Here is a 14,309-nt window from a genome sequence, read left to right on the forward strand (position 1 = left end):
ATTGGTCAAAATACCTTTTGAACACTGTACAGCACAACAGGTGAAAAGGTAGCAAAAGATTGTTTACTGGAAGGTAATCTTGCTAACATTAATACCGTTAACACAAACATGGCCTATGTAAGAAATTCAAATTATTGAAGGCGTGGCGAGGGGCAGTCAATTGCAGTGTGCTGAACCATTCAACTATTTTGTTTTCCAAGCTGTTCCAATCCTGAGCGAGAGTTCTGTGGTGAAAACGTGTGCCAACTGCTGTGCCCCTTCTGAGGCTGGTCAGCCCGTGTCCCCAGCTGTCGTGCCGAAGAACAGGTGCCGGACTACAATAGTCCGGCGCTTTCATCCCATCCGCTGCGACAGGAAGCGCCGGAGCCGTCTCTTCTTACAGGGCACGGGCATTCTGGGATCCCACACGTCCCTTGCAGAGCGGAGGCGAGCAGAGGCCCCATGACTTCAGCACAAATGCCGCCACTGCCGTTTCTCCTCGCCTTCTTCTTGTGTTGCGCAGGTAAGAGTTCGGTGTTTTGAAATGCTGGTTATTAGTTACATTGCTTTGGGCTAAAGTATTCCACCTAAAATTGCTTTGCGGCATAGCGAGAAACGGAAATGACGTTTTTATTTTTTTTCCACTTGTGTGGCATCTATAACTGTTTCTACAAAGTGAGAACATACATCAGTTAATATTAAAGTAAATCGTAACGTACATCCTAAAAATAAGTTCATTACAGTGCTGGGGCATCTACCTTGATGGACAGCAACAGGTGTCCTGCTACTTGAATCTGTTATTTATAGTGTGTGCTAAATAACTATGTAAAAGACGGGATGTTTTTCAATAGTAAACAGCAATACACCAAAAACATATTTTGGACAACGGAGATTCGTTTTATCTTTTCCAAAAGTATTCACCGTGGTTGCGAAATCCAATGTGACTTTGGAAACTGACCAGGGGGCGCAGCTCAGAGATTGAAATATTACACCACATACCACAGGCCTGAACTTCCGTCCTGCACAAGTGGGGGATGCTTGGGATTCTGCTAGACTGTAATAGGAGTCTCTTGAGTGGTAACGCAAGTTAAACCACTGAGTGCGCGGAGCTGGGCTCATTCTGCAAAATATTGTATTTAGCAAAAATACAATTCTATTATTGCAGGGGTAAAGTAAAAACTTACAGCCAATATTGTTGTCAACATGTAACATTCTAGTTCGACCCTCTCAATCGGAATTGGACAGCTGTGGGTATGATTTATAGACACAAGGCTAGTTTCAAGGAAGGTGGCACTGATTAAAAAGATAGGTGAACGTGAGAAGAGGGGCTCCAAGGGAAAATGATTCTAGAGGATCTGTGAGTGGAGAGAAGTGGCGAGTGGAGTGGTACTTTGGTGTGGTGATTTCCTTTATGAAGAAAAGTCTCCTCATTTGCTTGCTTTAGAGGAGAAGGGAGGTTGATTTTAAGTCTGGACTGTGGTCTTGTTCCAGATCTCCTTGGCATAGCAGGAGAAGGCCTCCTGTCTGTTTTTGTCTTCTTGCATTGATTGATTTCAGTCTTGCAATGTTGTGGCTCCAGGATCTGAAGGTGCTACAGGAGAGTTTGATCTTGAAGACCACCTCAAGCGGGGCTTCTGGAAGCAGTTCTTTGTGAGCTAGGCAGCATGTCTTGAATGTGGTGGAGGCTGGTCAAGGAAAGCTAATGGAGAGTGGAAGTGTTCCCGTCAAACGTCCAGGTTCACATGGTCAGCCAGGCTGCTACAAGATGATGCTATTCAGAGGGGCAATGTCTGATCCCAGTAATTCTTTTGACCCACTGCAATTGTTAACAGTGGTTAGCACTCTCTTCTGGGGTGTTACCCAAAGTTAATGGTCTGCTCCTTATTTATGAGTTCAAGGCGAAAACAAGGGTATGTATAGACTGAAAAGAAAATGCATTTTTATAGCACACAGAGGTACACATGGTCTAAAAAAGACGTGTTTCCGTATTGTGGACAAGTATTCTTGTTAAGGACAGTAACCCTCGCCCATCCTTAGGTGGCATGCTTCATCATTGGGTCCCTTCTCACACCAGGAGCAAAGGTATCGGATGTGGGCTACAACTCACATGGTCAGGAGGAGCTCCTGAGGTGTTTTATGTTAATGAGGGCCCTAAGAGAGATGATGGCATGGGCGAGGAGTGCAGGTTGTGTGATTAATGGATTAAAACTACCTGTTGGCAGGCTGAATCAGAATTATTTTATAAGGTGCTCCCAAGAGATAGCTTAAAAAATAAGAGGTGAGTGAAACTTCAGCCCCTTGAGACAGGGGTCAACATGCTTCTGTCTGGGTCCTGACCTTACAAGGACATTATAGGTATTCTTCAGGACCATAATTATGTGTTGTCACTCTGCTGAATATTGATGATGAAGTATATAAAGGTGTAATTAGATTGATGCTGACAGTGACCCACAGAAATTGTAGGAGGAGTTCACTGGCATCATCAAAAACAATAGTACTCAGACACATAATTAAAAAAGCAAGTTTCCAAAGTCATGCACACTCGTGCATTTGAAATATGGGGTAGTGTATTAGTATAGAGTGCAATGGCATACAGTGGAGTGGCGTAAAGTGTAGTGAGGGAGAGTGGAGTGGCACAGAGTCAAATAGCATAGAGGTGAGTGACTTAGAGTGTACTTGCGTACAGTGGAATAGGCTCTACTGGAGTGGTGTAGAGTGGAGTGGGGTATATTGTAGTGGAGTAGAGTGAAGTGACGTACAGTGCAGTGGAGTAGAGTGGAATACCAAACAGTGGAGTTTTGTAGAGTGTAGTGGCATTGAGTAGAGTGGTGAACAGTAGAATAGTGTACAGTGGAGTGGCGTAAAATGGAGTGTGGTACAATGTAATAGCATACAGTGAAATAGCATAGAGCGCAGTGGCATAGAGTAGAGTGGTGTACATTGGAGTGAGATATATTATAGTGGCATATAGTAGAATAGTGTCAAGTGGAGTGGTATAGAGTGGCATAGACTATTGTGGAATGGCTTAAAGTGAAGTGGTGCAAAGTGGAATAGCGTATATTGGAGTGGCGTACAGTGGAGCGGCGTAGAGTGGAATAGTGTATAGTGGAGTGGCGTACAGTAGCTGAACAGATTTACATGAAATTTGGCAGAATTACACATTATGGACCGCAGATGATCCTTTTGGGTACTACAGGTGACTAGGGTAAGTCTTTTTTAAGTTATAAGGCATTTTAACTAAATGATATCTGTTGTCGCAGTATTTAATGTCACCGCTGTACATAGCAATGACAAGCCATTAGGTGATTGGATAATGACTGCATTTACAAATATTATAGTTCAGCCATGTTGTATTTATGTACAGTTTAGCTGTCTACTGCATTTCGCCTTCAGATCTAGGTAAGTAGTTGGGTCTAATTTATGAGGTTTTGTCGTAGAGCAGCACAGCAGGCCTTCCTGCTGAGCTGCCCTACGGCAGACGAAAAGGGCAGGAATGCGCCATATCTATCAAATACGGTGCATTCCTGTCCTTTTCCCCTGCAGCGGCGCACAATGGGCTGCCGTGCACCAATGCAGGCACAATTGCACCATGGTGCGAGGATGCCTGCATTGCAGGGATGATTATTTTTGTGCAGGAAGGGAAACCTTCCGGCACAAAAACAATCACAAGGGTCTTTTTCCGCTTTCTATGTGTGCTGCAGAAGAGAAAAAGAGAAAAAGGCGAAATAAAGATATTTCTCCTCGTTGTGCCTCTCTTACGCCTCCCATGAGGAGGCGTAAGTTTTTGTGCTGCCTCAGAGTTATGATTTCTCATACATCTGGAGCAGTGTCAAAAAGCCATGGATGTTGCTCAGAACACCCCCAGCAACACCCATTGCACCCCCTTTTATCGCAGAAAACTGCGTTAAAGGGTGACGATCTTTACGAGGCAGCACTAAGCCAAAATTAGTGGCTTAGTGCTGCACCACGGAATGTCACAAAAAGATATGTTCAGGCGGCACAAGGGGCCTCGTAAATGAGGCCCTCGATTTGCGATTTTTTTCTACCTATTAGCACTTCAGTAAAGTGGTAATAGGTAGGGAAACATATTGATATGTTTCTGTGTATTAAAAAAAAAATAGTGAAGTACTGCAGTATTATCTAGAGAGGACCGCAGCACCAAAACGTATATATATATTTTTTTAATTGAAAAATCGCTGTAATACATTATGAGCCACATGAACAAAATTCTAGAATAGCAATTCCTAATGTAAGAAAACATACATCTTTGAAATAGCGATTCCTAGTGGGTCGCATTTGACCTACCTCATGTATATTAATGAGGTAGGTCACAGTGTGCTACCCATCAGGAATCGCAGCCATCACAGGAATGGTGACTTGCTGGAATTAGCAAACAACCATGTCTGTGATTGGTTTTTAATAAAGCAATCTTAAAAAAAATGTAGTCTGTTTTCCTTAAAGGATGCGTTTAAAAAAAGAAAAAAAAATGAAACTTTGAAGTTTCTTTTTTTGGAGTAGGCCATGGTCAGTGAGACCACTGACTGCTCTTAAACAGGCATTAGAAATGCAGTAGGTGTCACATTTATTTTGAATTTTATGAGTTAGAGCTATTGGTATAGCTCAACAGCTACCGGACAGAAAGTGCCACTTTGCAGGTGCCGAATAGAGCATTGCTCCGTGAAGCGGCCTGAAAGCCTAAAACGATGCTGATAGTCTACAAAATAAAAAGGAAGATCAGGATGACCAGAAGGAACCGCGGACGTATTGGGATGGCTAACGCAAGCAAACAATGAGTGAAATCGACTGGGTGGGACCCAAGCACGCAATGGCAGGAGAATCAGACACAGTGCACCAATAAAAAACATGTATTTCTAAATGGCACAACAGCGAACAAATGGCAATTCATGGGCATGGCAAAATCAGATAGAGGAGATAACAAAAGGTCTTGCAGACAGCACATGCGTGCTGCCTAGGCTCGACCTAAAAATATATATTTTCTATTCTTTAAGAGGAAGGGGTCCCTTTTTAACCCCCTTCCTAATTGCGAATGGGTTACCACCCCCTTCAAGGAGTCAGTAAAATATGAATGTTTTGCAACCGTAATTCAGTCGCAAAACATTCATAAATCCCATTAAGATCTGGTATTTGGAAGGGTGGCTATTGACATGCCCCTAATTTTGATTCTGTAACGTTTCACAAGATCGCAATTTGTACATGTCTAAAACGTTTTCGCAGTCGGAAATGGCCGACCACACAAATGGTTTGTACATTTTCCCCCAAAGTTCACAAATTTAGTGTACTACAGTATATTTTCTATTTTTGACATATTTTTTAATTTTTCTATTTATGTCATTTATGAAGCGCCTGAATCACCCCAAATGGGGTATCTCCGCGCTAAGGACAACTGTTATTATGAGGAGCAAAGTTAGAAAAGTAGCGTTTTGAGCTTCTTTCTGAAACCTAAATAATTACTGGTGAGACGAATCTCAAGAGGTAATTGAATCCACAGTTTGGGAGCCCGGTAGGAGAAAGATTTTCCTCCCAACCTGGCTTGCCTTATGCAAGGAATGATAAGCGAGGCGGTATGTATTTCACTAGCTTATCCGCTAGATAGACAGGACCCATCTCGTTCATGCCCTTGAAAACAATAAAACAGATTTTAAAATGTATTCTTTTGCGGATAGGCAGCCAGTGAAGTTTCCGCAGCAGGGGAAGTGAGGAGGCCCGATAAGGAGCGCTAGTTACCAGGCGAGCAGCTGTATTCTAGACCACCTGAAGACCTTGCAAGGCTGATTCCTCAGCGGAAATCAGCAAAGCATTGCTGAAATCCAAACGGCTAAGCACCAAAGCATGAACCAGGGTTTTACGTGTAGATGCGGGTAAGAAGTGAAAAACCTTATGGAGGAGGCTAAGGGCTTGAAAGCAAGCTCTTTTTGTTGCAGCTATGTGCTCATCCATGTTTAGATCTTTGTCCATTAGCACCCCTAGGTTTTTATCAACTGTCTTTGGAAGAGGCGCTGACCCTAAATCATCTGGCCACCAACTAGGGGACCAGCTGGTTATCGCATCCTTGAAGAGTATTACTTCTGTCTTTCCAGCATTCTACTTCAAGAAGTTACTGCTCATCCAAGATGTTATGGCTCTCATACCTTCCTTAAACATGCCGGGAGTATCGTTCTTGTAAGATAGAATTAGTTGTGTGGCATCCGCGTAGGAGGTCGGGATAAACCCGATCTTCATGAGCAATGCTGAAAGGGGGCCGACATACACATTAAACAATGATGGGCTCAGACAGGACCCCTGCGGTACCCCTCTGGTAACTGGGGTGGTCTTGGAGTAAAAGGTCCAAGATTCACTGTTTGGGTCCTGTCTTTAAGGAAGTCCTTAATGCACAAAAAGTCTACAGGGTAGTATGGTAATACCTACAAATTACCACACTACTTAAAAAAATGTGCAGTTCTCCCTAGACTGCTATAAAATATGTAGAAAATTATAAATACACTTCTCTACCTATTACAACCTAATTATAGAGATAATAGGTAGTGAACAACAATAAAACCTAATACTTGCCTATATCCAACTCCTTATTCCAGAACTCAGCAAAATGCAGACCGTAGAACGCACCAAAACTGTGATAAAAACTATATAGCTGCCTTTTACCTTTGGTAATAACAGCCATTAGCCAATGACATACTGAATCCTTATCCTCATGTACAGCGGTATACGCCGCACAGTATATAATTAGGTTTTTAAAACTTATATATTTAACACTAGTTACACTATTTACACATACTACCAAAAATTACCATTTACCTCTCATAGTGTATATTCCAGCCACATTACATCTACATCCGTTCACACACTTTCATGCTACATCCGTTTCGGTTTACACACTTTTACACTCTACATCACTCCACTATGTCACTCCAGTATATGCCACTACACTCTACACATTTTATACCACTTATACCACTCCTGTAGCTTCGAGGTGCTTCCAGCTCTTTAGTCACTTGTAGCATTGAGGGCACGGAAGTGAAGCTGTTTGATTGCTTTGTGTCGGACTGTGTGGAGCTCAGTAATGGAGTGCACAGCTTAGTGCCCAGCAATGCTAATGATGTTGTGTTATAGCCTATTTATAAAGTGCTTATTCCAATCTAAGGCCACTTACATTTTCTGGCAACCAGTTGAAACCAGGATGGTATGTAAACAGAAACACTTCACTATTGTGTAATGACATTTGAATTTGTAGCATGCCATGCATTACACCAAGGTGCTTCAGTGAGGGAGGTTTACAGGGAGAATGGTATGGTATATACATAGGTGTTAATATGTTACTGTTTATTCTCTGCCTAGCTGTTCCATGCCTCTATACCATTTCTTCATGGCCCTGCTCTTTGTGTCACGCAGCTAGAAAGTGTACACTTACTCGATCAATGAAAAACATATATAACAATTACATATACGGTACCACTAAATACTAAATTGCCAGCACTTCCATGTACGTTAAAAATGCTACATGCAAAATCGTGTGAAAAGACTATTTTACTGAGCTATATGGTACCTAAAATGTCAAAAACCTATTTTTTTATGCCTTGATTTCTGAACTAGTTTAGAACATATTGTCTGCCTACACAATCCATTATCAAACCAAGTCATTAGAAGACAAAAGTGATGTGATCGTATTTCCCACCAAGGATGGCACGTCGCATGTGCGGTTACTGATACAGCTGCCTACCTTTTTAAAAACAAGAATAAATCATCTTGGAACTAGTACATACCTTGGCATACACCTTGATTAATGTGAAAAGATTCAGTTAACTTCCCATTGGGGCCTCAGAAATAGTTCAAAATATCCATATCACCTCCACGCCTTCTGATACAAAGAAATTATAGTGTTGGGTTCATACACCTCCCAAAAAAGTCAATTTTAGCCTTCTTCTATTGTTCGCTACTTGGGTTCCAACAGGTTTATCATTTCTTTGAGCATTCTCGCATCCGGAAGGACAGGTCATAGTTTACAGAGATGAAATGAGTGGCTTGTGATCACTCCCTTCCCTGGATCTGCGACAGTAATTTATGAGATCAGATTGTTTTATAAATATATAATCTATGCAGATTCTTCCCCTTCCAGAAACAAACAATGGTTTAGGTGGGTAATCTGGCTTTCACCTCCCATCGGGGTTCTCAGACCATGAAGAATGGTCAACAAATCCACCTGTCAAGCGTCTCTCGAAGTATGGTGTATAAGGCGGTACTTGGTTTGAAGGATAACTTATATAAAATCCTCTTCCTCTGTAGAATCTGGTAAACAGTGTGTCGGTTCAAAGATGGTGTTAAAGTACAGGCTGGTGGAGGAGGATCTGAGGTCTATCGTAATAGCAATAGAGTAACTAATAATTCAAGTTTGGGGAATCACAAGTTGGCTCTTTCTGAGATGAGACCCCAACTGTAAACAATAAATTATTTATAATTATGGCCATAGGCAAATCATAAATCCACCTGCTGCAAATCCCCCGAGTGTGCTATGGTAGATTTTATAGTACAATTTAGTGTCACATTCACCCAAATTGTCAGACTCTCAAAGGATCTACCTTTCTGTGACACTATTACTGGTAGGCTCAGGTTCTGTATCTCTGTAAAAAAAATAGGTTCTACTTACTAGGCTTCTTGAAAAATACTACCTCGATATGTACTCACACTATGCATGGTCCAGTCGTTACCAGAGCAAGTCTGCGATGTTCCAGGACAGTATATTTAACCCACTCTTTCAGTAACTGACCATTTACCACTGGTCTACTTGAGATACCACCATCTACTCCTTCAATCGTTAAAATGCATGCTCCGGTGATAATGCTATTAAATGTCTGCTGTGAATCGGCTTCAAAACGTCCTACTCCCTGTTAGTAACAGTGCAAAGAGTGCACAGGTCTTTCTATTCATACTAATTGTTTCCCTGAATATTTAAATTTTAGATGTTTTGTGGCCAATTCCCAAAGGCACGAAGAGCACATGTAATAGTATTTCAGTTCTACTTTTTTCCATACTCTTTCAGCCCTTTGAGAACTCGCCCAAAACATCAAATTCCCTATTCATAACAGTGCAAAGACTGCTTAGTCCTTTTCATTTGTACTAATTGTATATGACTATTCCCCAGCTATACCCATTTCATTCTAATTTAAAAGTTTTGGGGCGAATTCACAAAGGCCTGTAGGAGTACGTAAAGAAGTGCTACAGGGGTACTCTTAAAATACTCTCGGTATACAGTCAAAATATCGAGTTTTTATTATCGATTTGCATTAATATCGATTAAAAATATAGAATGGACACAATATCGACTGGACAGAATATAGACTACAAAAATATCGAATAGGATATAATATCGAATTAAAAATATAGAATGGACATAATATCGAATGGACAGAATATAGACAACAAAAATATAGAAAGGACAGAATATAGACTTCAAAAATATCGAATTTGAGGTAAGTAAGTTAATATCAATTTTTAAAGTGTTTTTTATGTTAGTATATGTTTGAAAAGTGTATATTTATTTTATTATTTATATTAATTATTTTTATGGTATTTAATTTTTGCGTAATATAATTCTGTAGCGGGTTGTGGGTTTATAGGGGAATAGGGTGGGAAGTAATTTAAATATAATTAATTAAATATGTTAATTTATTTATTGGTATTTATTTTGAATTAATTGTTAATTAATTATTAATTGGTAATTAATTAAAATATAATTGGTAATTGATTTTAATTAATAGATTAATTGATAAATATGTTAATTTTAGTAATTTATTTTCTGTAGCGAGTTGTGGGTTTATAGGGGTATAGGGTGGGAAGTTATTTAATTATAAATAATTAAATATGTTAATTTATTTAATTGTATTTATTTTGAATTAATTGGTAATTAATTATTAATTGGTAATTAATTAAAATATAATGGGTAATTAATTTTAATTAATTTATTAATTGATAATTATGTTAATTTTATTAATTTAGTTTCTGTAGTGGGTTGTGGGTTTATTGGGGAATAGGGTGGGGAGTAATTTAATTGTAAGTAATTCTATTTTTAAATTCTTTTTTTTTAATCTAATTTTTAATTATTTTTTAATTGTTAATTAATTTATTGTTAATTTGGTTAATAATTTGTATTAGTAGGTAATTATTTTTATTAATTACATTTTTTTAATTGATTAATTAATATATTATATAAAAGTGTTAATTATTTTAATTAATTTGTAATTGGTATTAATATTTACTTTATTTTTATTTATATATGAAGTATTTACTCTCCCTACTGTTGCATTCACTGGAGTGGGAATAGTAATTTTTACCCTCCTGCTATCCAACGCTTTCCCTACTGTTGCACTCACTGGAGTGGGAATAGTAATTTTTACCCCTACACTATCCTACGCTTTCCCTACTGTTGCACTCTCTGGAGTGGGAATAGTAATTTTTACCTCTACGCTATCCAACGCTTTCCCTACTGTAGCACTCTCTGGAGTGGGAATAGTAATTTTTACCTTCCCGGTATCCAATGCTTTCCCTACTGTTGCACTCACTGGAGTGGGAATAGTAAATGTTATGCCTACGCTATCCAACGCTTTCCCTACTGTTGCACTCTCTGGATTGGGAATAGTAATTTTTACCCCTACGCTATGCAACGCTTTCCCTACTGTTGCACTCTCTGGAGTTGGAATAGTAATTTTTACACTCCCGCTATCCAACGCTTTCCCTACTGTTGCACTCATTGGAGTGGGAATAGTAATTTTTACCCCTATGCTATCCAACGCTTTCCCTACTGTTGCACTCACTGGAGTGGGAATAGTAATTTTTACCCCTACGCTATCCAACGCTTTCCCTACTGTCGCACTCTCTGGAGTGGGAATAGTAATTTTTACCCTCCCGCTATCCAACGCTTTCCCTACTGTTGCACTCTCTGGAGTGGGAATAGTAATTTTTACCTCTATGTTATCCAACACTTTCCCTACTGTTGCACTCTTTGGAGTGGGAATAGTAATTTTTACCTTCCCGGTATCCAATGCTTTCCCTACTGTTGCACTCACTGGAGTGGGAATAGTAAATGTTATGCCTACGCTATCCAACGTTTTCCCTACTGTTGCACTCACTGGAGTTGGAATAGTAATTTTTACCCCTCGCTATCCAACGCTTTCCCTACTGTTGCACTTTCTGGAGTGGGAATAGTAATTTTTACACTCCCGCTATCCAACGCTTTCCCTACTGTTGCACTCACTGGAGTGGTAATAGTAATTTTTACTGCTATGCTATTCAATGTTTTTTCTACTGTTGCACTCACTTGAGTGGTAATAGTAAATTTAACCCTCTCGCTATCCTATGGTAAATATATTGTATATTTTTTATTAATACTATATATATACATATATATATATATATATGTATGAGTTCAAGTAAAAGATCCTGCACCTCCAACTTGTGGCGAACAAAGACCAGCGATTCCCAAAGTAAGGCAGGAAGATTTTATTTCACCAAAGTTCAAACAGCAGCAGCAGACTGACGCGTTTCGGGCGGATGCCCTTGCTCACAGTTGATATATATGTATATGTATAAATATATAAATATATATATATATATATATATATATATATATATATATATATATATATGAAACGAAGGATCCCAACCGCCTCTGGCAGCGGTTTAAGCAGGCGCAGACCTCCTCTCCAGATAATTAGATGTTTAGATGTTAAATCACCAGACAAGCCATCACACTAATCAAAGTGCCAGCAGTGCATATTTTTTTTGCAAAAGTGTTAGAGCAAGTGCCCTCCCTGACGCGTTTTGCTCCGCGGACGGAGCTTGATCACATGACGCGTCAGGAGTAGGCGGTGCAATAAATGGTGATTAAAAGCCCAAGCGCCTAAAGAAACAGGATGCAAGGGTCACAACAAAGCAAACAAGCAGTAGTTAAACAATAAATGCTCAAATACTTGAAATGTATAAACATAGAGACACAGTAAAAGCATAGTGCTAGAATATACAAAAGGGGGAAGGCCAGATGTCAAAAATACAAACAAACCAATGTAAATTGAATCCATTATAGTAAATTAGTTTGCCGTGACATCAACATCCAATGATTTATGTAATGAAACCACAACAAATGTATTCTATGTATACTCTCCCGTAATTTCATGAATGAGAATATAACATGGAAAAAATGTATCCATTGCAAGTGCAAAATGTGGTTAAAAAACCAAGTACATATGCCTAAACAGAAAAGTTTTTTTGTATAAACCCATGTCTCAAAGTGCTTGAATGCTAAAGTGCAAATGCTTTCAAAAAACCTCATATTCAGATGTTAGATACATGGAATATTTTTAGGCGATAGAGAACTCATCTGAGAACCTGCAGACAAAGTATATATGGCACAGAACAACAGCAAGTGCTCATCACACATATATAAACATGTCATAATCAGACATATAGAAAAAATACAGCATAGGGGAAGATACATCACTAACCATGGTTAAGAAAAGGAACACATACTACAGAAAATGATGTAATTCATCAAAAGCATTTAACCCATTGGGAGATCTGGTATCAAGCAATAGAATAAAATATGCTTCTTTTTGGCGCAACAATTTCTCACGATCACCACCCCTGCCCGGATTAGCTACAGAACACAATAAAGTATATTTCAAATCTTTCAGTTTCTTATCGTGAACTGCTTTAAAGTGGCGAGCCACTGGATAATTCATATCAGAATTTACTATGGCTCGAATGTGTTGCAATATCCGTTGGTTGGCTTGCAACTTTGTGCTTCCAATGTAAGAGAGTGAGCATGTGCAGGTAATTTGGTAAACTACATAATCACTGCGACATGTAAGATGTTCTTTTATTGGAATAGCTCTCTCATTGAAGGCAGATATATAGTGCGTGCCGTTGACAGCAAAGGTGCAAGCACGGCATGAAGTACACCTATAGAAACCTGGTTTGTTGAGCCAAGTAGTTTTAGGTGGAAGCTCAGGTTGGGTTCTATCTAAAGAATCTTTCATAGAAGGAGCCCTCCTAAAGGTGATGGCCGGTAATCTAGGCAAAAATGGACCAAGAATCACATCCGTTAATACAATAGGCCACTCTGATCTGATGATCTTACTTATCTTAGAAGTTTGGGAGCAGTAGGTGGTGATAAAGCGAGTTGAGCCCTGGGTAGTGGAATCTGGGATAATTTTACTTTTTGAGGTTAAGAGTTCCTCACGAGGACGAGCAAGTGCTTTGGCAAGAGCCTGATCTAAAATAATGTTGTAGCCACGTCTGAGGAATCTTTCCCTAGATTCCGATAAACATTGGTTAGTGGTATCTGGGCTACTACAAATGCGTTTGATACGAATAAATTCTCCCAAAGGTATGCTATTTATAGTATGTGGGGGATGGGCACTGCGGGCGTGCAAGATGGAATTGCCCGCAGTGCTTTTCCTGTGAAGTTTTGTCTGAATGGTGTCATGATCAATATAAACCTGGACATCCAAAAATTCTGCAGAGTCTGCTGTAATATTGGCAGTAAATCTTAGGTTTCTGTTGTTTGTATTGATCTCATTAACAAACAAAGCTCCTTGTTCTTGAGAGCCCTTCCAGACGATAAAAATATCGTCGATAAACCGCCAATAATGAACAAGGTGAGGAAGCCAATGTGCGTGGGTAACACCAAGAACATGCCTCTCCCACCAGCCAACATGGAGACATGAATAACTGGGGGAGAAGCATGAACCCATGGCCACCCCGCGTTCCTGATGGTAAAAATCCTTGTCAAATTGGAAGTAGTTGTTAAAAAGGCATATGCGTATCATGTCAAGTAACATAAGGTTGTGATCTCTCATGGCTGCCTCTCTTGAATCTAAGAAGTATTGAACAGCTTCAAGACCCTGTAGATGGTTGATGCTGGTGTAAAGTGCCTCAATATCCATCACCAGGAAACAAAAATCAGGACACCAAGTGATTTGACTAATCTTAACCAAATAATCCGTGGTATCTTTAAGAAAAGAAGGGAGAGAAATCATATGGGGCTGAAGAAAAAAATCCACATATTTTGAAATATTTTCATTCATACTACCTTGGGCAGAAATAATAGGACGACCTGGGACAGGAACGGTGCATTTATGGATCTTGGGTAAAAGATAGAAAAGTGGGGTGATGGGATGTGATACATTAAGGAACTTAAATTCATCCTTGGTCAATAAGCCACGTCTATGCCAGAGATTGATGTCTTTTCTAGTTTTCTCATGGCTTTTCAACATCACAAACTTGGTAGTTTTAGTATAACAAAGGGGGTCGCTTAGTTGTCG

General features: G+C 39.6%; 1 protein-coding gene across 1 annotated transcript in view; it reads left to right on the forward strand.

The window, feature by feature from the left end:
- Positions 1-206: 206 nt before the first annotated feature.
- CHRNA1 (cholinergic receptor nicotinic alpha 1 subunit) overlaps positions 207-14,309 on the forward strand; it is a 155,984-nt gene continuing 141,881 nt past the window's right edge. The window contains exon 1 of the mRNA XM_078683834.1: positions 207-502. Coding sequence (XP_078539960.1) covers positions 442-502 — 61 coding nt within the window. The 5' untranslated portion in view covers positions 207-441. The remainder of the gene's footprint in view (positions 503-14,309) is intronic.

Source organism: Lissotriton helveticus, chromosome 3_1, assembly GCF_964261635.1.
Source record: "Lissotriton helveticus chromosome 3_1, aLisHel1.1, whole genome shotgun sequence".
Lineage (NCBI taxonomy): Eukaryota > Metazoa > Chordata > Amphibia > Caudata > Salamandridae > Lissotriton > Lissotriton helveticus.